The sequence below is a fragment of the Corvus hawaiiensis genome, chromosome 12 (assembly GCF_020740725.1).
Source record: "Corvus hawaiiensis isolate bCorHaw1 chromosome 12, bCorHaw1.pri.cur, whole genome shotgun sequence".
NCBI classification, from domain to species: Eukaryota; Metazoa; Chordata; class Aves; order Passeriformes; family Corvidae; genus Corvus; species Corvus hawaiiensis.
This window is the reverse complement of record NC_063224.1, coordinates 7,946,323-7,970,269: the sequence shown is the minus strand read 5'-3', so window position 1 is coordinate 7,970,269 and position 23,947 is coordinate 7,946,323. Positions and strand designations below refer to the sequence as shown.

The 23,947-nt window shown below is 52.6% G+C and overlaps 1 protein-coding gene across 4 annotated transcripts in view; it reads right to left on the bottom strand.

Moving 5' to 3' along the window:
• The window catches only part of VAC14 (VAC14 component of PIKFYVE complex), a 79,859-nt gene that overhangs the window by 5,744 nt on the left and 50,168 nt on the right, over positions 1 to 23,947 (bottom strand). For all 4 annotated transcript variants that reach the window (XM_048316637.1, XM_048316635.1, XM_048316636.1 and 1 more), the window contains 2 exons: positions 15,323 to 15,455; positions 134 to 308 (listed from right to left, as the gene is read on the bottom strand). In XM_048316637.1, the coding sequence (XP_048172594.1) occupies positions 134 to 308; positions 15,323 to 15,455 (308 nt within the window). The remainder of the gene's footprint in view (positions 1 to 133; positions 309 to 15,322; positions 15,456 to 23,947) is intronic.

The window sequence follows — 23,947 nt, the reverse complement described above, 5'->3', positions numbered from 1 at the left end:
GACTGCCCGAGCTCCAACCCTGGGACCTACCAGGCAGGGACTGAGCAGCAAGACACACTCCAGGTGGCTGCCAGGTCCCCACCACCCCCACTATGTCACCTCCAGCTGCTAAGCCTGCTCCTGCTGCTCATACCGGGGTCTTCAGGTCCTTCAGTTGGTTTCTCAGCTGGAAGAGCTCAGAGGACGTCAGCAGGATGGTATTGAGGGTGTGGACCATGGTAGAGGCGAACTTGAGGTCCTCCTCCCTAAGCAGTATGTCTGCCATGGAGTGAAAGATGTTCTCTGCATTCAGAAGTAGACAAAGCTGCCTACGTATCAGAGAGGAGAGAAACCAGGGGGGAAGGATGGTTAATGAGAACAACCAAAACTCTGATGTGAGCCCACTCCTCCATAGAGGACCAGGGCGGAGATCTGGGTGCATTAGAAGTTGGGTGAGTGTGATGGTGCCAGAAGGGAGATGCTGCGGGGCAATACCAGGCTCTGCATTTGGAGCATGCAGCTATTCACACCAGGACAAGAACAAAAAACCATAGCTAGGCTGAGACATGTCCCTGGTCATGTTGCTTTGGGGCCTTGCTGACACCCACCACTATGGCTCGTGCCACCTCAAACCTTCCTGTGACCTCTCTCACGAAGTTTCAGTGTCACTTTCCACCCCGACCAGTGTAGGGAGCATGCAGTAGCACCATTGCAGATGGCATGTGATGGCCCAGTCAGACCAATATCCCACTGAGACCGGGGAACATCCCAGTGAGCGTGGCCAGTGGCGCAAAACAATTCCTCCTGGCATTCAGCAAAGCTCTGGAGCCAGAGGCTGCTCTTTGAACTCCTCCAGGCTCCAGCTGCCAGGAGATCCGGTGCTGAGTGGCTCCAGAGCTCCAGCTGGTGAAGCTGGAAGATGTCTCTGCTCCACTGGATATCCTGCCAGCAGCACTCTCCCCAAAACACAGTGTAACCAGCACTGCAGCCCACGCTGATCTGCCTGGCTGGGTCACAGCAGGAATGTCCTGCTTAACAAACCTTGAGGCATTCCCAAGATTTTCAACATTTTTTTAGACCAGAAACAAAAAAACAGGTTTTTTTTTTCTCCCACATTTGTTTGGATTTTGGGATTTCCTGTTTTTCTCCAGGCTGTTGCCTTCCTGGGCAGTTTGTATGAGGACACCTGAAACGCTACCCAGTGCCAGCTTAGATCCCCAGTATGGGGACTGGAGAGACACAGGGAAGTCTGCCTGGCTCCCCAGCATCCCAACTTCTCCTGAAACTGGGATGCTCCCTCGCTCACCACATTTCCCCATGGGCTGATGGGGAACCTTGGCACCAAGGCATCCCCCAGAGCAACTCTGCTTTCCCCCAGCTCCTACCAAGCACAGTTCCCCACCAGATACTCTTAGCTGGACATCAAATTTCCCCCTGGAGGCATCTCTGAGAGGATTAAGAGGCAAAACAATAAGCAACTGTTTGGGCTGCTGGGTGGGAGGCATTCACTAGCTGCCTGGTTTGGCCGGGAGGTGAGAGGTACACCTAAACTTCCCCTGCCTGAAAGTCATGTTTTCACCTCCTGGGGTGAGGAGGAGGAAGGATGTGAGTTTCCAGCCCCTGTTCCTGTGAGGATGGACCAGAGGAAGACTATTTGGCTCTAGTTAGACACCAAAAACCATACCCTAAAGCCTGGTGGTTTAGGGACGCAGGAGGAGAACGAAGATACAGATCTTCTCTCCTTAACACATGGAGGAAGAAACCCCCATCTTCCTCCCACCTCTTCGTCCTGCCAAATAATCCCTTCCCTCCTCACCCAGCCCCGGCTGCTCTCCATCGACAGCTCCCGCATCCCGCGTGGCTGCCGCCGGACAATGAGATGCTCTGTGCGGGATTTTACGTAACCCAACCCGGCGATCGCCCTGGACCCCGCTAAAATGGAATGGGCTGTGATAAATAAGCTCATTTATCCCAATTATTCTTACGTAACCAGCTGCATTCATGGGGATGAAAACGCTTCCCTGATTTCTCGCCGCTTGGACATGGGCTGGCTGGAGGAGGGAGAGCGGTGGGAAAGTGAGGCATGGAGGGAGGAAAGGGGAAGGCAGAGGCTTTTAGTCCAGCCTGATGGAGCCAAAAGCAAATCAATAGCTCAGAGTTGCAGGCAGGATCCAGTCACTGCCAGCTGCAGCAGAGCAAGCCCAGCCTGGGCAGGACCAAGCCCAGCCCAGGAGTAAGCTGGCTCCATGCTACCCTTCTCCAGCTGGGGGGATAAGTGGATGCCCCATCCTTGCCAAGCTTCCTCCAGCAGCCGTGCTGGGCACTTGGACCATGAAGTAGGACGGTTTACTGCGCCCAAAGAAGGGATGAGTCCTCCAGGGACAAACACTGGGACAGTTTTAGCGTCAAGAGTGAAGTGGTTGGTGCACCAGGACTGGCTGCACTGCTCGTGGCTGGTGGGGAGCCAGTGTTTTATACCTTCCAGGCAGGAAGACTATGGCAAGAGCTTAAACAAGAAAAACTGCCAGGGAGTACTGAGGGCAATTCAGTGACCTCCAAAGCTCTCCCATCACAAAAAGGATGCCAGTCAGGTTCCCCCTTCACCGTTCCTCTGTGGAAAAGGAAGGCTCTTGCTTTCCATAAATAGGAGCTCTGCCATTTGTCTGGTGATCGCTGTGCTCACAGTGAGCAGGGGGCTGAATGCGAGCTGCTTTCTAATTTCAGGCCTGGTTTTGATTAGTGGGGAAGGGTTGGGATTGTCCCCCCTCCTTTCAGTGGCATTGGGGAACTGGAAACTGTCAGGGTGTTAGAGGAGTAGTTGTGTGGAGATGGTTTCTCTGCTTCAAAGCTGTGTCACCCCACGGGGATGCTGTCCTGCTTGGGCACCATCCCCTCCAGCTGCCCCCAGGTTCTCTGGGAGCCACCAGCAGAATGAGTTTGCCAGTGCACAGCATCCTCCTATGGCACTGGCAGAGACCTCAAACTCCCCTCCACGAAGCCCCTTGGTCGGCATATCCCAAAAGCAGACCCCAAAGGAGGGGACAACTGGCTGGTCCTGCAGCTGCTGGCCTCCATGACAGCAGCCAGCAGCTGAACCCAACTGCCAGCACCAGGTGGCTGCTTGTGGCGTGGGAGGGTCCCCAGGAGCCCATCCCCTGGGAGGCTTTGATGGCATGAGGGGAACGCCAGGCTGACTGGGAGGAGGCAGGGAAAGGGGCTGAACAGAGGACAGGTGGCTTCAACTGAGATGCCGGTGGAGTGGCTGTGGAAGGGAACAGGGAAGAGGGGACAGAGAGTGGAAGCCACACCCCTTATACATACACACCATAAATATATCCCAGATATATACATCCCATAAATATGTGTGTACATATATATATATATATATATATATATATATATATATATATACATGCAGACTTTAAATATATATATCTCCCCAAATATACATGATGTGATGACGGAAGGAACCAGCTAATCCCCCTGAAGCATCATTCCAGCAAGATGCCTCTCCCTGGAGCTCTCCCTGCATCCCTGTGGGTGACGTGCATCCTGTTGCTCATGGGGACTCAGAGAGTCCCCCAAGGACCTCCTGGCATAGAATAAGAGGGGAAGAAGTGTCCCCAGGGAGGCAGAAGCCACAGAGCATCATGGCACACACTGGTAACGTTAGGCAGCCGGCAGCGCAGGCACATGGCGATAATGAAATGTGGTATTCAGGCCATTAAAATTTAACTCCTTAAATTAAAAGGGTTATTCAAGCCTTTCCGATGGAGCCAAGGAATGTGGCTGCAGGCAGATGGGAGGCAGCATCCGCCTGTAGTGTGATGATGGGGGACACCTTGAGCCACCGTGGGGCTCCCAAGGGACCCAGCAGGTCACCTCCAGCCCCTGCTGCAGTCACAGGACCCTGCCCACCCCCTTGCCTGACCCCTTGACAACACGAGGCTGGCCAAGGGAAGAGCCACAGAGGGCACCACAAGCTTTGCATGGCCATGTTACCCTGGGGTCCCCCTGTGCCTCTGATGCAGCAGTCACCAAGTTGCCAGCACAGCAACGTCAATCGCAATGAATTCCCATCACACAAACGGTTGGTAGAGGGGGATGAGGCACGGGAACAAGCAGAACAGGGATCATACAGGGGCAGGGAGCTGCTGCAGGGCAATCTGCTGGAGCCCAGAGGATGTTGGCAAGATGGGGTGGCTTTAGAGCCACATCTCCAATTAAGGACAAGCCCCGGCGTTCCTCCCAGCCCTCTTGCTTTGACAACTCGATGCCTGGAAACCGGCTAATCTAAACATCATCATTTCAGGCAGCTGTCAGAGCTCCCATCCTGCCCGCTCGTCCCTTTAACCACTTCAGCCCCGTCCCCTGCCCCGAGCCACTGTGCAGGAACAGGGTGGCGGAGGGTCAGGCCAGAACAATGCTTGCTCAAAGAGGGTGAACATTTGTGTTTCCCTTAACTTAAAAAAAAAAGTAAGATGAGATCCAGTCTCACTGCAGAACCACCTCCTCCTCTGGGATCTGTGGGGTGCCTGAGGGGAAACACTGGTCCCGTCCTGTTGCTCGGCCATGCTGAGCACCGTCCTGCTGTGTTCAATTAAGCAGGTGCTTCTTCATTAAGCACTAGTGATTTGCTTTATTAGCTCTGGGCTAATAGACACGGGGCCCCAGCAGGGAGAGGATCATGTCTCGTCCCACTTCCAGCAACTGGGACAGAGCCTGAGCTGTGGAAGGAGCTGGCTGAGGCCTGGGAGTGATGCTCTGAGGGGTTCTGCTCCACTTTTCTGCTCATGGGTCTCAGAACAACTTCCACAGCTGTGAGGAGGGCAAAGCCCTTCCATGCTTCCTCCCAACCCTCCTCTTCCTCTGCTCCCTTCCTCTCTCCTCCCAAAGGCTTTCCCCACCCTTCCTCCACACCCCAGGCTCCCCAGCAGATGCCCCAGCTTAACCCACCTAACCAGGGAATCCACAGCCTCCATGATGCCCACTGCCCATCCCCATCCCCCTGAAATTCTCTTGCCAGGAAAAGCAGCATCCTCAGCCTGGCCCAGCAGCTGGGATCCTTTAGGAATTTGCAGAGGAAGCATAGATAAAATTAGGTTGGGAAGGGGAGAAGGAGAAGAGAGCAAGTGGGGAAAGCAGGAGGATGTCATTGTACCATCCTTTCCCTCCACATCAGCAAAGAAAATCCCAGTCCTCCATTTTAATCCCCCCCTTTCCTGAATCCAGGCTCCAGAGCTGCTCCTCTGGGCAAGGGAAACCATGGCAACCCCAGCAGCTCCTGCTTTACAAAATTCATAGCGTTTTATGTAAGGGATTTTGAATGGTTTGGGAAGTTTAGGAGTAGGGGAGCTCCTTCTGCAAGAGGCAGGTCTGGGGAGGAGAAGGACCCTCATCAGCTTTGGTTTCTTGGAATGGTTACCAAGCTCCCCAGGGAAACTTGGTGAAAGCTGCAGCCCGGAGATGTGCATATCCTGGGAGGCAATGTGTGGATCTGGGGAGGAGATGTGTGGATTCTGGGAAGGAGATGTGTGGATTCTGGGAGGAGATGTGTAGATCTCAGAAAGCCGGAGGAGACAAGCCCTGCGCTGCCTTCGCTTGAAAAGGGAAAGGTGCAGAGTGTTTCACTGCAAACAAGAAAACCCTCCCACGAAGCGTCTGCTTGGCAGCAGCCGTCAGTGTGACAACTGCCGAAGGAGCCGTGCTGCCAGCTCAGTGCTGGGCTGCGGCCGCCTCAGTGTCAGGCACTCCCCAGGGATCCCTGGGGATCCCCAGAGCAACCAAGACGGATGTCTGAGAGGAACACAGCACAAATGTACATTAGTATTTCAGGCCAGCTTCAACTGGTGAAACAGCATCTTGATCCTGCAGAGCCTCAGCCCGTGGCTTCTGCTCTTCCTGATGCTCCCCTTGGACATCAGGCCATCGGGAGGTCCCTGTCCTGGCTGGCAGGATGGTGTCCCTGCTGCCTACTAAAGCTGATAGTCCAGCCTGAAGCTGGGGACATCCACCTTCACTCGTGATGAACCCAGCCTTGTTCCCACCTTGGACATGCCTGGAGAACTGTGCCCTTCAACGAGATCACCTTCAGTTCTCCAAGCAGATATCCAACACCTCTGGACATTTTTATGATCGGTGAGATACCTGCAGGTCCATACCAAACAGGAGAGGGAAACAGGGCTGTAGCAAGGGGAAGGAAGAGTAATATCCTTTGGGATAGGCCAGAAGCTAAAGGACAACTAAATTTGGAAACTTGATGGTCCACTCAGCCCAAGGTAAGGCCCAACTTTTAGGCATAACACAGATGAATGTGGCAGCTCCCCCAAGGTGAAGCCCACTAGACAGACAACCAGCACCAGCCTCCAGCTGCTCAAGCTGGTGTGTCCCAGGAGTTTCCTCGAGGAAACTTTATTGTGACTTCTGGATAAAGCTACCCTGCCCATAGAATTCGGGAATGGTTTGGCTTGGAAGGGACCTTAAAAACTATCTCGTTCCAACCCTCTGCCATGGGCAGGGACACCTTTCACTACACCAGGCTGCTCCAAGCCCCATCCAACCTGGCCATGAGCACCAGCACTGATGAGTCATTGGCGACCTGCAAAGCTTACAAAATCCTGTAGGAACATCTGAGCATCTACAGGAGGCTCACTTGAAAAACAGGCAAACCTGCCCTTCCAAACCCTCTAGGACAGCAAAAAATTACCTCCCTGAAGCACTTCTTTTCCATCTTTTAAACTTGCCAGTGACTCGATGGCGAGATGGGTGGCAAATGCAAGTCTTGCCCTGGGCTCTTGGGGCTTCAAGCCCCAGGCAGGAGGCACCAGCAGCAGCATTAGAGCACATGCCTGGCTCCAGCCACCACCGAAGCTGAGAGGAACAACTCATTCAGTGCTCGCAGTTCAAGTGAGCCCTACAGAGCCTGCTCCCAGAGGGGCACTTACACCGGGCACTGATGTTTTCAGGCAAGCTCTGTTAGGAAGGGGAGGAAGGGTAGGGGCTGGCTTGGGAGTGGGGGAGAAGTGTAGAGCAGCAGCAGATCCTTTCTTCGAGACGTCCGCTTCCCTTTCAGGCTGACAGCTGTGGCCTAATTTTCAAGAAAACTGACAAGCGCCTTATTTCTCCCCCTATAATTTCTTATCACTGCAAATAAAATAGGTTAAAGGAGCGGGTGCAGAGCTGTGGCAACAGGAGCTGGGAGAGGCTGATCCTGTTCAGGGCACGCACAGCTTGTACAGAGATGGGAGCTGCTGTCCCTGCGCTCACCCTTCCCCATCACTTTGCTTTAAGATGAAGAAATAAAGTGCTTTTGTTTCTAAAAGCATGGCCAAGGAGCAGGTTGTTGTCCTACAGGTGCATGAGCCTTTGGACCTCCCTGCAGGGAAGGCAGATTTGGGGGAAAATGGTCCTGCTGGCCATCTCTAGACCTCTGAAAGCAGAGGGATAGAATATGGCAGTAATACACGTGAAGCTTTCCAGAAGGAAGGAAAGAGAAGAGACTGGGAAGAGGTGGCAGCATCTTATGGCTCAAGGATAAGTGTATCCTGGGGTGGGAGGTGAAGCTGTCTTGTCTCTTCTGCCAACAACTCGAGCACATACTGGAGCTCAGGGAAGGAGGTGCCTGTAACTCAGTGAGCCCTGCTGCACTTCCTACTCAAGTGTCAGCTGAAAAAATACCCCATTTATTGCCATGGTTTAGACACCCCAGATGTTATTTCAGCTTTAGTGCCAGGCTTGCCTCCATGCCCCCTGCCTCTCAGCATTCCAGTTGGATCACAATGCCTGCCCTGCCTTCCAAGCCAGGATCCCTGGAGGGATCCCAAGGAGGGATGCAGCCTGAGGAGCCTTGCTCCCTCAAACCCTCCAAGGCCCACAGATGCATGAGAGGAGAGCAGATGGATGGTCCCTGCCCTGCCAGGACCATAAGAGAGCACCCAGTGCTATGAGGGGATCAGCTCCAGGTGCAGCTGAACATGAAGAGCAGCTCATGCACAAAGGGAAGGAGCACTGAGGGGCAGGAACTCCAATCAGGGTGGCTTTTGCACAACTCTGTGTTTTCAGTGAGGAATTAAAAGTGTCCCATCCAGAGATATCTGAGGACATCCCATCCTGGGAGCAGAGTGCCCAGCTGGACTCACTGGCTGAGGCGAGCTCTTCTCAGTTTTTAACTGAGTGTGCCCTGTACCTGGGGGATAACCCTGAGCAAGATCCCCTGGAGACAGGTGGTGGGAAAAACACTGTTACTCAGCCTGATTTCCTGTCTTGGCTCTTCCCTCCACAAAGATGAATAAACCGAGTTGTCACAGCTGCAGAGCCAGAGAAGGAAACACCATCAGAATACCCGAGCCCCAACCAACAGGATCAGACAGGTTAAGCTGCTTCCCCCATGATGAGGGTCCTCACCCCATCAGCCAGGCAAAGAAAATTTGGGAGACACTTTGGAAGCTGCTTGTGCTGAATCCCTGCTCTGCAGAACACGACAGACAGCAAGCAGGGGAGCTGTGGGCTCCTCTCCCCACAGCCCAGTTCGTCTTCTCCCAGCTCCCTCCTTCCACAGCCTGCTTTTCCACAGCATTCCTGCTGTGATCCTAAGGAAAGTGCTGGGAGGAAGCAGATATCCCTACCTGGGGACCTGCCCTTTGAAGGAACTTGGCCATTTTGTGAGGATTTTCCTCTCCTACGCACATTTCCCCTTCCTCCCCTCCACCCTCTCACTGACCCAAATTAATCCCAGCCCACGCCGGCACTGCCGCTCACATGTGGTTCCCATTTTTCTACAGGAAAACCCATCAAATCCTTCCAAGCAGCTCCAAGTATGGCTGGTCCTGGAGCAGCTCTGGTGGGTTATGACAGCAAACTCATTTCCAGGGCCTGGTGCACCCCAGCTCATCCAGCCCCTCCAGCTCAGTGGAGGAACCTCCTGTCCCTCCCTGGGGGTCCAGTCCCAGGAAGGAGCTGGCCAGGGCTGGCCCAGCTCCTGCTCTCCCAGCAGGGATAATCCTTAGACAGGGCAACCAGGCTCCTCCCTTGTGAAGGTCACACTGTTGGTGACTGCTGGTGCATTGTGACTCTAGAGTCAACCTCTCCTCTAGGGGAAGCTGGGTTTTCCCCCTCTGGCTCCTGCTTCAAGGGGCTGGGGTATCAGAGAGCCCAGAATGATGTCCCAGAGCCTCAGTGAATTAAAACCTCGATAAGCACATGCTCCTGTGGGCTCGTGGAGCCCACTGTGTGATGTAAAAGAGGCAATTTGAGAGCTGGGGGTTTTTGGAGGTACAGTGGGGTTGCTGGCTTCCATCCAAAATTCCCATAGGAGCCTGAGGAGAGCCTGGAAGGCATTCACGGTGCAAGGCTGGGGCAGAGGGAGAATGCAGGAAAGCAGAGCCTGTTTACCACCACATCACTGTAACACTGTTCTGGATCTCCAGGCACGGGGTTTTACATGGCAAGTGGGGGAGAGGAGGTTTTGGGGAGCAGGGAGAGTTAAAGGGAGGCACAAAGGAATGGGCTGGAGATAAGCGAGGAGAAGCCCACTGACCTCTGTAAAACTGGGAATGTTCACCACCCTGCTCCATCACCCTGTGCCTGGCCAGGGCCTTGAGTGGGAGGGAGTCCCTCTTTCTGCTTTGCAAATGGGCAAAAAAAAAAAAACCAACCTAAAAAGCTTTCTCCGGTTCCTCCTCTCGGCCAGGCACGAGGAGGGGGATGGCGAGTGCACAGTTCATTAAAGCCGGAGGGCAGGCGGCCAGCGAGCATCCTGGCAGGCAGAGCAGTGGATTTTCGCAGGCTCGCTGCCTCCCGACACAGAAGCTTCCCTTGTAGCACTCACAGCTGTTTGGATTTTACCCGAGTTCATATCACAGTTTATCAAAGAGGCTCCATTTTTTTTCCCCTTCTTTTTTTTTGCACTTTTCTGAGTACAAGCCAAACGGTTCCCGCAAAAACAAACGCAGGTTTTGTTCTGCATTGCAGTGGCACGGAGGGTGGGAGAGAGGAAGAGGTGACACGTGTCACCCCTCCAGCCCTGATTCACTTGCAGAGGGATTTTCAGGGCATGGGTTTGGCAATGGGAGCTGGAGGGGGCACAGTGGCATCAGCACATCCAAAGGAAGGAGCAGGAGTAGGTTCTGCATCCCAGCAATGGGTGCCTCCAGATCATCAGGAGGTATTGGGATGTTCAGCCAAGGAAAATGTGTGTCCAGGGGAGCTCAAGAGTATCCAGGCCTGGGAGAAGAGGAGGGTTTTGGTTAGCTCCAGCTCCTGAGTCTCTCCCAGCGAGGGGCTGGGAAGTGAGGACAGCACAGCAGGAGGAAAGGACAAGGTTAGGGATGAGTTGGGAGCCAGGATGGGGCCGAGGGGACATTGGCTCACTGCAGTATAGTGGCATTCTGCAGTTGTGGCATCCTCTTATTACCAAAACAAACACCCACTGGCTCTGTACAGGATCCCCAGTGCATCCCTTGCTATCCAAATCTTGTGGCTAAACCCCCATCCCACTCCCTCCCGACAGCCCTCACTGGGATGCTGGCAGGCAGCCCTGCCCTTCCCTTCCCACTCTCCCAGACAGAAAGCACAGCCCTGGGAATGCCAGGCAGGCCAGTCAAAAGCGATTTAACATGCACCTCACTGCTGGCCTGCCAAGAGCATTGGATGGATGTCTGTGCTCCACACTCCTCCAGCCCTCTGCTCCCCTCCTCTGATTCCTCATCCTGGTTAGCAGGTTCAAACTCACTTTGCAACTTTTTCCCTATTTTTTGTGGAGAAACTGGTGTTGTACAGTCAGCCCCAGCCTCTTGGAGAGCCCTGTCATGCCCAAAACCAGGGACTGGCCACCCCAGCCCCAAGGACATCATGTACAGCCCTTCATGCACCCAGTGTGACCTGCTAGTGCTTGTCCTCAGCTCTGCCCTCCTCATTATCCAGCTCTCCACTTGCCTCATCCCAGCAGGACTTTGAGACCTCAAGAACAGTCAGAATTTCCAGCCAGGTGAACTCTTCCCGTCTGCTGGAACTATAAATCTGTGGCCCCATCATGAGACTTGGGATTTTCCAGCTCTCCAGCTAATGCCATAAACTGGCTGAACAACCTTCTGTGTTCCAGCCTCTGTCTTCCAGAGTGGATGGAGAACCAACCAGCCCTCCTGGCCAGCCCCCACAGGGTTCAAGCGTCGCCCCAAAGGCCAAGGGCCATCTCCAGTCAAATGGACAATCCCACCAGGTGCATCACATGGGAGGTGGTTGAAAAGTCATGCCAGGGCCTCTTCCAAGCAGCTTAACCTCAGAAAACACCTCGTGAGAAGGTGCCAGGCAGTGGGGAGGTTTGTTTAACAGCTCTATAAAACAAGCTGAGACAACCCCTGCATGCGGGCCCCTGCCTGGGGAGCAAAGTGCTGACTCAGGCATCCTCTCTGCCCCAGGGTGCCACTGCTCTGCGAGAAAATAGCCTTGCTGGGTTTAAGAGTTAAGCCCTGCACTTCAAAGCATCCACACATGACATGCATAGGGATGTCTCAGCCACTCAAGCACATCCTATACCCCAGAGAGTTCATTTGCTGTGGCAAGGTACATCAGCCATGAATGTCTGAGCTGTTCCATCTCAGAGAGCAGCAAAAAGCTGGCTGCTTTGGTGCTAGGCTTGACTCAGCCAGCTGAACCAGTTCCTGGAGCTCAGACTGACCCTGGGGACAGCACAGGAACTGCACAACCAGCTCTGGGGAGGTATAAGACGGGAGAAGACAGCTCCTTGCAAGGACAGCCAGCCCTATCCTCACACTGTGCTCCGAGCAGCAACGCTGATGTCCATGCAGTAGGGCTTAACCTCTCCCTTAATCCCCCCATCCCACAGCGCTGGTACCAACCAACAGGCATTAAATCCAGCCTGTAAATCTCGGCGTGAGCTGAAAAGCTCGGTGCCGCTCTGCTGCCTGCCTCCTGAGCAGCCAAGCAGCTTTCCCTCCACAGGGTTCCTGCCCGGAGGACAGCCGTGCTGCTCCAAGGAGCCATGTGACGTGCTGGAAGCTCCTCCGCATTTTTCTGCTGCTCCAAGCCACCGTCGGGAGGTCAGCAGCTGAATGGGAATATTTGCTTCTTGCTTAGGGGCTCTGTAGAATCCAGGACAGCCACGTGCCAGCCAGGGCAATCAGCAAGAAGGGTGGAAGGCCTCAGATCTGCTTATCAAGGTGGGAGGTAACACTGATGGTCCTGCCTCTGACAACACTTTGGGAGCAACCTTTGAGTGCAAACATGCCTGGCTTGAGAGGAGAAGGCAGCACTTGGTATTCTTAGTTTTGAAGGCAGACTAATTTTTCTGGCTTCCAGCCTAAAAAAAGTCACAAGTGACAGTAAGAGAGAACTGACCCCCAAAGGAACCCAGTCAGCTGCAATGCAGAAAACTGATGCCAAGCCAAAAAAAAAATTTGGAAGAGATCATGGGAGCAGGTTTCCCTCTTTTCTCTAGGGGAGAGGGGTGGGACAGCATGAGACTCCGTGGGACTCGTACCACTGGAATCCCCTCAGCACATCCTTTGCCCAGACATTCATGAGGCATTTAAACAGCTTTGAAGAGCCTTCTCCTGGATGTTGCTCTTCCCTTCTCTCAGATCATAAATGACAGAATATTCTGAGCTGAAAGGGACCCACAAGGATCAAGTGTTGGGGCTCAGCTCGGCATGTGAGCTCCACCACAGCCATAGGCTTTCTCTCTGTGAGGTCCCCTTGGATTGAGGGGATCCTAATCCTAAAGTCCTTGGCACAGATGAGGCATCACACCATGGTTTGATGGGCACTGGATCCCACTGGGGGAGGCAGCAGACCAATCCATCTCTTGGATGCACAAACAGCACTGGCAGAGGGACCACGTGCCAGTGTTCAGTTATTCCCCAGCCTGGTGGTCACAGGCAAAGAAGAAGAAATTCTCTGGATACTTCCTTATGAATGATAGAAGTTTTTGGAGCTGTTTCCCTGTTATTTTGAAGGAAGTTTGTGTTGCCACATAGCTCCAACCTGTCTTCTCTGGCAAAGCATCTCGAGATACCCACCTTGGGGCTGGGGTTACTGATGGTGAGACCACTTGTCCCAGCCCCTACCTCTGCCTGAGCCAGGCTTGGAGGATGAGTTCTGCCAGCGAGGGCTGCAGGTACTTCTCCCACCCATCTCCTAGCATCAGACAGGCTCTGGAGCAGTTCTATATGTCTTGGGGACCACAGATCCTTACACAGCAAGAGATGGTCCCATCTCCTGCAGAGATCACTGGTCAAAACCCACTTCCATCCCCAAGGATGTAACGTACCATAACCTCTGTCTCTGGGACTCTGAGGACATATCAGGAGAGCGACTAAAGTCCTTTCAGAGTCAGCAACCAAGCATGAACAAACTTGAGTTGGATTAGAAATAAACTACCTTTAATCGCAGACCCCCTATGTGACCTCATGGACCTTTGAATTTGCCCACCAGCAACGTGACAGGGAAAACTGCTGTGCTGTGCTTGAATAAAACCCCTGTCTCCCATTTCCCTTTCCTGTGAACACTAATCCTTCAGCTGGAAATCATTGCCTAAACGTAACAAGCCTATTTTCCTTCTCTGCTTCACTGTTCCCAGGCCAGCCTGGGAAAGAGGCAGCAGTGGTCCTGGACCACACTTTAGCAGACCCTGTCCCAGTCTCTCAAGCATCCCCCTTGTGCTCTCCAGCGCAGGATGAAACATCACCAGCATCTCTCAAGTCAAACATGAGGCCGGCTTCTCACCCTGCTGTGCGAAACAGCTGAGCTGGCTTGTGGATAGGGGAGGGATGTAACGTGGGAACGCACATACGGCTTCAATTTGAAAAGTGGCTAAAAATAGCTCCACGAGGCTCCCACGTTCACTGAGTCTCTCCAGCAAGAGACCAATCTTTGCCAGAGAGTCCTGTAGAAGTTTTTCTCCTCTATTCTCATCTTGCTTTTTCTGGAAGCAGCAGAAATGTAGTTTACACCAGTCCTCTACCCACCATCAGTAGGTTTCAGAGTTAATTGCTGGTACCTGGGGGAACGGCTCACCGTTCCAGAACCACCACTTTGGCTCCAGTCCTGCATCTACCCCACATGAGCAACAACGTGACTTGACAAAGGACAGAGTCATCTATTTTTTTTTTTTTTTTGCTTTACCAGGTTTTTTGGGGCATGAGTCACTGTAAAAAGCCTCGGCTTGCTGAGCTGCTGTGAGCCGGTCCCACCGCACCTCTGGCTGGCTGCTGGGAAAGCTGGGCCTGCCAGGCAAAGCTCATCCTGCCAGAGCTGGAGGGAAAAGTTGGAGGTGGCCGTGGTACAGGAGAGCTTTTAAATGGGACCCTGCCCAGGCTCACTGTCATTCTGGTCACCCGTCACCCTGCTTCCCTAATACACTATGGGGCCACTTCCCTGCCAAGAGTGGCTTATCCTAGGGGCTGTGCTGACTGGGGAGAGGACAGTGGACACTGTGAGTGGGATATTGTCTCTGGGATGAATCCAGACTTGGGCAAAAATTGCTGCCTAAGCAGGTACAACTCCACAGCCAGCTCAGCTTAGCAAATTTTGGGAGCTCTGCATGCTGTATTTTCCCACTGCAGTGGTGGGACCCCCTCATCAATACCTGGCACACCCCTGTGCCTTTGGAGAGGTGGCTCTCTTCTCCCACAGAAGCATGGCTTGTATCTCATGCTCTCCCCCTGTTCATTTGATGCCACATCCCTGAAAGCAAGGGAGGAAAACCCAGAGTCCTGCCAGCTGCTTCCACGAACCTCCTCACGGATTCCTCCACCTCACCTCGACCACTAACCCTGTTATTTCCCAGCGAGCTGAGGAATGGATATCCCTTGCCCCAGATTACATTGCATTAAAGATGACTCCCTGCCAGCTGCCACGACACTTGGCATTCCAACATTCACAACATTTGGCTCTCCAGCCTCCGCCGCAGCTCCTTACCAAGCTGAAGCAAACCCTACCAACTCTATGCATTGTAACACATGGCTTTGGATGGGTGAGCATCTCGCCAAGCTGGCTGGAGGGATTCACTTGGCTTGGCACTCCAAGTGCAAGCCTGTCTTCATGCTCCGGCTGGTTGAGTTGTTTCTCAACGAAACAGGCTCTGACAACACTGTTTAATGAGGAGCCACTTTGCCTCTGGGGATGGGAGAGAGAAATATGGTGCCTTGACATGTGAAAGGCAAATCCTGTTTGCTACAAAACCGTTTGTTGGAGAGCGAGGGAAGCTTGAGGAAATGGTTTTGGCTTTGAGTGAATGTAGTACTTGGGCTTCTTGACCCTGCTACCCCTGTCCCACCTGTCCCAGGGGTGCTCAGGGGCTTCAGTGAGGCTGGTGGCGTGCTCTGACCTGATGATGAAGGCTCCTCTGGTCTCCAGGAGTTTCCGTTCACTGCTGAAGCGCTTGAGCAGGTTGATCATGAACTTGTAGAAGTAGGAGTTCATGGTGGGGGTGGAGGGTGAGCACTCCAGGCCTTTTGTACCTGAGGAGGCAAGGGGAGAGCAAATTAAGAGCTGCCAGAGCCCTGCTGCCAAAGCCTCGATGAGAGAGCAGACACCCAAAACATGGCCACAGCACTGAGGAGGGCAGGGGCATGGAAAGATTTTCAAGCCTCATATAACCACATCTGGCTGGTCCTAGCAGAGCCAGCCCTGTCTCGGCTGTCTCCAGCCCAGGGAAAAGCATCTTAGGGTGGTTAAAGCCCTGGAAGCAGCACCTGGGGGTAAAATGGGATTTTTGGGAGCTCATCCCAGAGCTATTCAGCTTCAGTAGCTGGTAGAAGAAGGGGTACCTGAGGCTCTAAATTGAGCCAATCCCATCTCCTCAGACATGGCATGTACACTCATCCCAAAACCACCAGATTGCTGGTGAGTTGAAGAGTCTGTAATCCAACCCCATAAGCCATAGATGTCCTGAACCCAGTGTGCATGTAGGGGCAGACACACACATTCAGCCCCAGGTCACGGCATGGACACCGATTTACACTCGGTGATGTGATTTTCCCTGGGCAGAAGCCACTTGGTGCAATAGTGTCACATACAGTGTGCCCCAGGGCTAGCATAAAGTACTGGTCAAACCACAGCAGAACTCCAGGCTCAGGGGTTGTCCCGGTCTGAGACTCTTGGCAGGGAGGGCAGGGAAAGGGGCAGCTCCCAGCTCAGGGAAATATTCCTTCCACACACAAGAGCAGGGAGCTGGCAGGTAAAGATTGCTTTTCCCACAGTGAAACCCCAGGGGAGATGGTTTATTTAGCAGGACAGCGCTCAAAGCAAATGTTTGGAGAGAGCATTTCAAAGGCGACTTTGCAACAAGGGGAGCTCTCTCCCTTAATTTCTCCTTTGGAAAGGCCATGTCTAACTGTGGTAAGGAGGAAAGCCAGCACACACGAGCACCCCAAGGCTATTCCCCATCCACTACTTTCATCAGATAACCGAAGGAAACCTAAGCAGTTTGATTTATGGATGTTGTCTGCTTCTACGGACACTCAGTGGAGCATGGAGCAGCCAATTAAAGATGCAATTAAGCTGCCAAAGCCCAGGAAAGCTGATGGAAAAGCTGCTGGTCTGTTTTCCACCCTGCCTCTCCCAGTGATACACAAGAGATACACTCAGGGCAGCTTCCCCAGCTTTGGATTTAGTATCTAAGAGAACATACAGAGCCAAAGAAAAAGGAAAATGAAATACGAGGTCATCCTGACCAGAACCTGGTGTCCTCTTCCTGCTGGAGCTGTGTGTTCACCCACCCCTTGGTATATCTGTAACCCAAACCAGGCTTTGAAGCAGGCAGCACCCCGAGCACAAGTGTTCACCATCGCATCATGTTTCCCCTAAGCTGCAGGGAAGATGATCTGGGCAAAAGAAAAAAAAAAAAAAAAGGATCCAGCCGAGCCAATGTGCTCCAAAACAAAGGTGTGTTTGTTCGAAGGCAGGGAGTACCCGGCGTGAAAATACAGCCGTGCCCCACGTGTCGTCACTACAGCTGCTCAGCACTGCTCAAAAGGGAGCAGAGACAGTGTGGAGGTGACAGGGGGCAGCTCTGCCTTCCTGCTGTGCCTGCCTGCAGCTTACCCTCATACCTCCGAGCAGAGCCTGGGAAGGCAGGTGAAGACCAAGCAGAAATTGTCTTTTAAAGCTGCAAAAATGATATTTTTGCCTGTTTTCTCAGTAATGCCGAGGCACCCAAACCTGGTTGCGCTGCAACATGAGCTAGCAGCAGGTAGGACATCCCACCTTCATCCTCACCAGCTAACAATGCTCCAGTGCTGCAGTTTGCCTGGGGGGAAGGTCTGATCTTGGAGTTTCTCCCTTCTCAAGACCCCAAAAATAGTCTCTCTGAGCCCCACAGCAGCATGGACAGCACTGCTGCCCAGTGTTCCCTTCACAAGTCAAAGCCAGCTTTGTACCTCGCTGCCATCCCGCCTGCCTTCCAGCCAAACATTACATATCCTAGAACACATCCCAAAGGAAAAACAGGAGAAGGCAGCAGTTTTTCTCCTCCCTGGCAGGACCAGCACTTCTGCTGTGCACAGGACAAAGCCCAGGAGCTGTATGGCTGCAAAACCGACCAGCCAGAAGCACTCTCAGATACGTGCTCTGAAGTGGTGCAGCATCTGCTGCATCGTCAGCTGGAGACTGGGAACAACCTGCTGGATCAGCTGAGTATCCAAAAGTCAGAATTGCCTTGGAGATTCCAGCTACAGTCTTCAGGAGCTTCAGTACTGCTGTTTTCTTCCACTGACTGGTTCCTGAACCTCGGACCCTTCTGCCCAGCCTGGGAGCAAGGAAGGACAGGGATACAGAGATGGTGAAAACAAGTCTGTGCTCTGTTTTTCTTAGGAGAGGAAAGCATATGAGTATGCCCACTCCAGGGAGCCTCTTCACCATCCTTTGCCTCTAGGAGCACTGAGATTGAACTTCAGAGGGATCATTTCTCCATCCCTTGCCCACATGGTGCACAGCAGCTATGCCTGCATGTCCCTAAGGAAGGTTTCCACTGTGGCACACCATGCCAGAGCAGCCCTGCCAGTGCTCTCCAGGGGTAATGCTGGGAGTGAGAAACCAGTGTGTACGAGTCTGCCAGGCTGCAAAAGGCTCAACCAAACCTCAGATGGAGTTTAAACAGGCAATACTTCTTCCAAGCAAGAAAAGCCGTTCTTTTCCAAAGCCTCCCAATCCTCCAAACTTCCTGTTTGCTCTGTTTACAGGATGTCTAGGAAGTGGCTGGCACCTTGTGTGCCATGGTGTAACCCTTCCTGGCATAGCCTGGAGCTCAGCTCGCTGCCCCGCGGGTTACAGCTCAGCACAGTGGCATTCCCAGCTCGACAGAACTGTAGGAGCAGCTTGTCAAGTGTTTCTCTGAAGCACGAGAGACAAGCAGGAAGAAGTGTTAAGAAAACTGTGGCATAATTAATTGAAGCTTGCACCTCTCCCCCTTTCCCTGAAGCAAGACTTTGCAGATCTGTAACCTGGCAGATCTGCTGTTAACGTAGCCAGGGCTGGTGGCACGTCACGGCTCTGCTGCTTTTTTAAAATTTTTTTTAATCTGGCATGGAGGAGGAAGCTGGAAGAAGAAAGATCCCTGCTCAAAGGAATGATGAAATTCAGTCCAGATATTCACCAGAATAGGAACAAATGGGAATTTTGGGCTCAGAGGAACATCAGAACAGTGAAACATGATGAAAAGCATGTGGGAATTGCAGCTCCATGGCTGCAATGAATCCCCACCAACCTGGGCCCTTACCATTGAATCACAGAAGGGCCCTTAAAGCTCATCTAGTTCCAACCCTCCTGCCATGGGCAGGGACACTTTCCGCTAGATGAGGTTGCTCAGAGCTCCATCCAATCTGGCCTTGAACACTTCCACAGATGGGGCAGCCACAGCTTCTCTTGGCAGCCTGTGCTAGTAACTCACAATAAAGAATTTCTTCCTAATATCTAAGCTAAACATATCCTCTGTCAGTTTTACACCATTATCCCTTGTCCTATCAATGACTACAGCGACCTCCCGCAGCCCAGGACACCGAGCTAACAAATCCTTTCCCTGGATTCCCTTCACAGACTGGGGTAGAGCCAGGGACATGAGCGGGCTTCTCGGATCACCTAAGTCAATACCAACATCTGTTCCCCCCATCCATGGGTGCCAGCTCGAGTGGAGCACAGCAAATGTCTGCAAACCCCCCGTGCATCCCTGAGTGCTCACCAGCGGCTCATGCTGTTCCCATCGCTTGCGTGGCCACGCTATAAATCAACCGAGACAGGCAATTAGGGATCTATATTAAGGCCCTTATAAATATATATTGTACATCACCCTGGAACATTGAGGCTGTCTGGCTGCTTGATGGGCTGAGCTGTGTCGAGAACTACAGTATCCAAAGTGTCCCCACATTGCTCCGGGTGAGCCTGGCAGACTCCGACATGAACTTGGATTTTTCTACCTCAGCCACAAAGTGCTGAACTTCACTCTGGCATAAAACGTAACTTCGATTAATTTACTATAATTGGTTTCAAACCAGTCTTAATTAAAACCGGTGTGGACTTGCTTAACTCCATTGAAACCAAATTGGAATAAGATTGGAGCAGAATTGATTCCTTTCTGAAGCGAGCTAAAGCTGGGTAAGCTGGTTAAAGAGTATCCACAAGGGTATTTGCGGTGGTTTAGCTAAAATGATTTACCGCAATCTCTAATTGAAGCAATTTCAGCTCGGATATAGGCAGGGTAAGCTAAGAGTTGGCGAGGACAAGCATCCTTCCCACCCGAGTGCTTTCCCCAAGGCGTCATGTTTCCAGCTCAGCCCAGAGAATGATCTCCCTCAGCTCCTCTGAGAGAAACAGGGATAAACCCGGCGGCAGCCGGAGCTGGTCCGTGAGCCTTCAACCCGCCCGAGCGCCAGCGGCGTGGGAGTCGGCACTGCCAGATGGTGCTCTGCGAAACCCCGGGCAGCGACGTGGGAATCTGTGCGGCGTCTCCCCCCGGCAGCCTTCCCCAGGATGTTTTGAATTTTAGCTTTTGCAAACACGGAGTGGCGAAGCCTCGCGGAGCAGGATAAAAATAGAGCCGTAAAAAAGGCAAATCCTCCCCTCCTCCTCCCAGAAAGCCGGCGCAGGGCGTAGCTGGAAACAGATGTGAACATGTCGGCAGCTCAGCTGGGCTCTGGAAAACCTCCACTCTCCCCTCTCCAGAGCACAGGATGCTGCTGGGGAAATAAACCCATCAAAATTCTGGATTGCATGGGCAGGGGCTGTGCTCAGCCTGGTTTTGCCTGGGCACACATAGATGTTTCCCCCTTTCTACCTGGCTAAAGAGCCATGGGTTTGTAATTCCCATGACTTCAGCGTATCAGCAGAAAGGGGGTCCCAGATGGGTTGGGGTACATATTTTGATGCCATATGAGGCTTTTGCTGCCCCTGGTTCCTCTCACTTGATGCAGAGTCTGTTCTCATGGCTGCCTTAGAGGAAGGCAGCAGGCAATGATAATCCTGACGGTTTTCCTAGGAAGGTTAGCAGTCAACTACTGCCTCATTTTTCTTTGCTAAGGTAAATCAATAAGCAAAAATGCAGCAGGGGTATAGCTCAGCCATTGTTCTGGAGCACAAAGTACACCCAGCAGAGCTGCAAACCAGGAATGGTTAAGCTTCATGGTGAGCTTAGAGTGGATTGAGGCTCCTGCATGGAAAGGTGAAGCATACAGAAGATAACCTGTAGGAATGAGCAGCAATGGGCTTTGCTGGGCCATTTCCACACCAACACTCTCATTCTGATAGTTTGTTTTTCACTTCATTCCTCACCTCACCCTCCAAATTCCTCACAACATCTTAGGAAAACTGAGGCAGCCCAGCAAAGTAACTCCAAGGGAGGGCTTGGCTAGGAGTGATTTATCTACACCATCAACTTCTCCTTTGTCCACCACAACAGATCAGTAATCCCAGCTGTTTTTTGGGAATCCCCAGGCTTTCTGGCTGGCTGTATGCTGTGACCATCTCAGGAGGGATGGATACCTGGAGGCACGCCAGGCGAGTTAATGCTACATCTGGATGGTCTCTCCTGGGGTTTTCCACGGCATCCCAGCTCTGCTATTACACTCTAATATCCAGGAAAAGAAACAGATCACCCTTTCCTTCAAATTCCTCTCCTCCCCAAGAGGCAGAAGAACGTTTTTGACAGTCAACTCTCCTGAACAGCTTCATGCTAGTAGGGAAAGAGATGCCACAGCCACCAATCATCAGGAACCAGACCACTGAGCTTGGAGCACTCAAAACAGCCCTCTTTTCTCTTGCCTGCTTGGCTCCTCTGCTCCCTGCTGTCACACTCCTGATCCTGCAAAAACTGCTGGAAGCTGGCTCCCTTGAGAGCAAGTGATTGGTGGTGTGATGTCTGCTGCCTCATTGCCTTTTGTTGGGAGGATGAGTAAGGAGGGGTTTAACTTTTATCCTTCTCTAACACTGGAAATAGCAGTTTAGCAAATCTGAGCCATCTGACAAGGGGCCACGTTCTCTTTTCTACCTGTCATGGACCTCCTGCACCCTACAGACTCTCACCTGATGTTTGCAGAGGCTGCCCTAACATTTTCCAGACTGTATGGAGGTGGGACCTTGTCACACACTGCTACTTCTGCAAATCAGATTACACAAAGGAAGCAATGGACAACGAAAAGGGAGTGGTTTGGCTCACTGAGAATAAAATTCCCCCCAAGATACATCAAAAGCAAACCCCTAACACAGAATATCTCCGCTCTGGAGCGCTGCACGCTCTCCAGGGGGGATACAGCAAGATTGAACTCAACAGACTACATTTCTCAGGGACTTCTAGCAGTCTCCTCCAGAGTAATCCACTGACTCCTGGGATATCCACGGTTTGCCAGTGGAAACCAATGACCTCAGGCACATTAGTGCATCCACATATAGAGTCAGACTCCTGGTAAACATCCTATAGCATGAGGAGCTCAGAGGGTACAGCGCTGTCCCCACCATCTCCGGCAGGAAGCCAGGCAGGAGAGACCGGACCAAGCTGGAGAGGAAACAAAGGGCTGTAACTGCTTCACCTTACAAAGCTGTGCAGAAAGGAAGGAAGAGATGTGTTTGAGAGTTACCCTGTGCAAGGCAGCAGCTGGTCTGGCATCCTTTTGGAATGAGCTTTTGTCTCTCCTGCAGAGCAGAGCTGTATACTAGGCTGGAGGGCTTGCACCTACGATATCATGGAATGGTTTGGGTTGGAAGGGACATTTAAAGGCCATCTAGTCCAACCCCCTTGCTATGGGCAGGGACACCTCCCACTAGACTGGGTTGCTCAGAGCCCCATCCAACCTGGCCTTGAACACTTCCAGGAATAGTACATCCACATCTTCTCTGGGCAACCCCTTCCAGTGCCTTGCCATCCTCACAATGAAGAATTTCTTCCTAATACCTAACCTAACCTATTCTCCTTAAGCTTGAAGCCATTCCCCCTTGTCCTGTCACTCTGTGCCTTGTCCAAAGTCCTCCAGTTTTTCTGGAGCCCTTTAAGGCACTGGAAGAGGCTCCAAGGTCTCCCTGGAACCTTCTCCAGGCTGAACAACCTCAACTCCCAGTCCGTCTCCTTAGTAGAGGTACTTCAGCCTCTGATCATCTCTGTGACCTCCTCTGGACTTGCTATGACTGGTCCATGTCCTTCCAGGGCTGAGGACCCCAGATCTGGATGTAGTCATCCAGATGGGGTCTCACCAGAGCGGAGTAAAGGTGCCCAATCACCTCCCTTGACCCACTGACCTTGGTGACAACCACTCTTGGGTCATCTGCTACTTGTCTCAACTTCTACACGGTTGGAATAAACACTCCTAAAGCAAAGCAGGCAGCTGGATTCCCATTGTACTGACCAGACTGGCATTGCACCATCACTCCAAAGACCAGGGAGCTCTCAGGCACAGCCCTGCAGCCCATGTTCCTGGAAAAGTGGGCAGAAAGCACCAAGGAAGCATTCCTGGAGGCCAGCACCAGCCTCCCTCTCCCAGGGCAGTCAGAGCAGGTCGGGAGGAGATGTTGGGTCTCCCCGGCAGTGCTGAGCTGGGCTGGCCCCAGCTCATTGTGCTTGGAGAAGGCGTCGAGGGCAGCTGACCTTACGTAACCGGAGAACAAAGCGGCTAAATAAAAACTGGAGCTGGGAACGGGCTGCGGAAGTGGGACACGGCTTTCCTGACTAATCAACCAGCATCTGAAGGAAACCAAACTCAATGGCAGGGAAACAACTGCATAAACACATCCCGAGGGAAGAAAGGGAGAGAGAGGAAACGTGGGGAAGACCATGGGGGCACTGGCCCCTTCCACCTCCACTCCTGCCCTTCCTTGCTTGGCTGGCAAAGCCTGGAGTGTCAAGACAGAGAGCACAGCAGGGAATCTGCCACGAGCTCAAGGATTTCAAAGGGTGACCTTGCTCGTTTACCTGCAAAGCCACCAACTGCACATTTGGAAGGGCCTGAGGGATAGGAGACGATTGGGGCTGGGATGGATCAGCAGCTTCCCTCCCACTGCTGGCTTCAATGGCAACTCAGTCTGAAGTGGATGAAGACAATGGAGAGATTTTACCCTGGGGAAAAGTGCTGGAACCCTGCAGTCCCCACTCTGATGGGGGAACAGCATCCATGCTACTGCCAATACAGCACTGAACCACAGCACCCTAGGGAACCATCCCATACATCCCAGTACGAAACCAGTGACTCCAGAAAGGGATACACCTTCTCTTTGGTGCCAGCACGATTTTTGCGTGGGAAGGGCAGAGTTTTGGCTCACTTGCTCTCACCATTTGGGACCACACTCACACATGGGGATTTTGACTGCCCACTGTCCTGCTCTGAAAAGCTCTCCCTTCAAGCAATCCTCTGACAAAAGGAGTATTTTTCAGGAGCCTCTGATATTCCAGGCATAATCCAGGAAGGTCCTGGCCCGGCTGTGACCCTCAATTTCCCTGAGGGAACTCCCCAGCAGCCCATCTAGTCTCAGCCTTGGG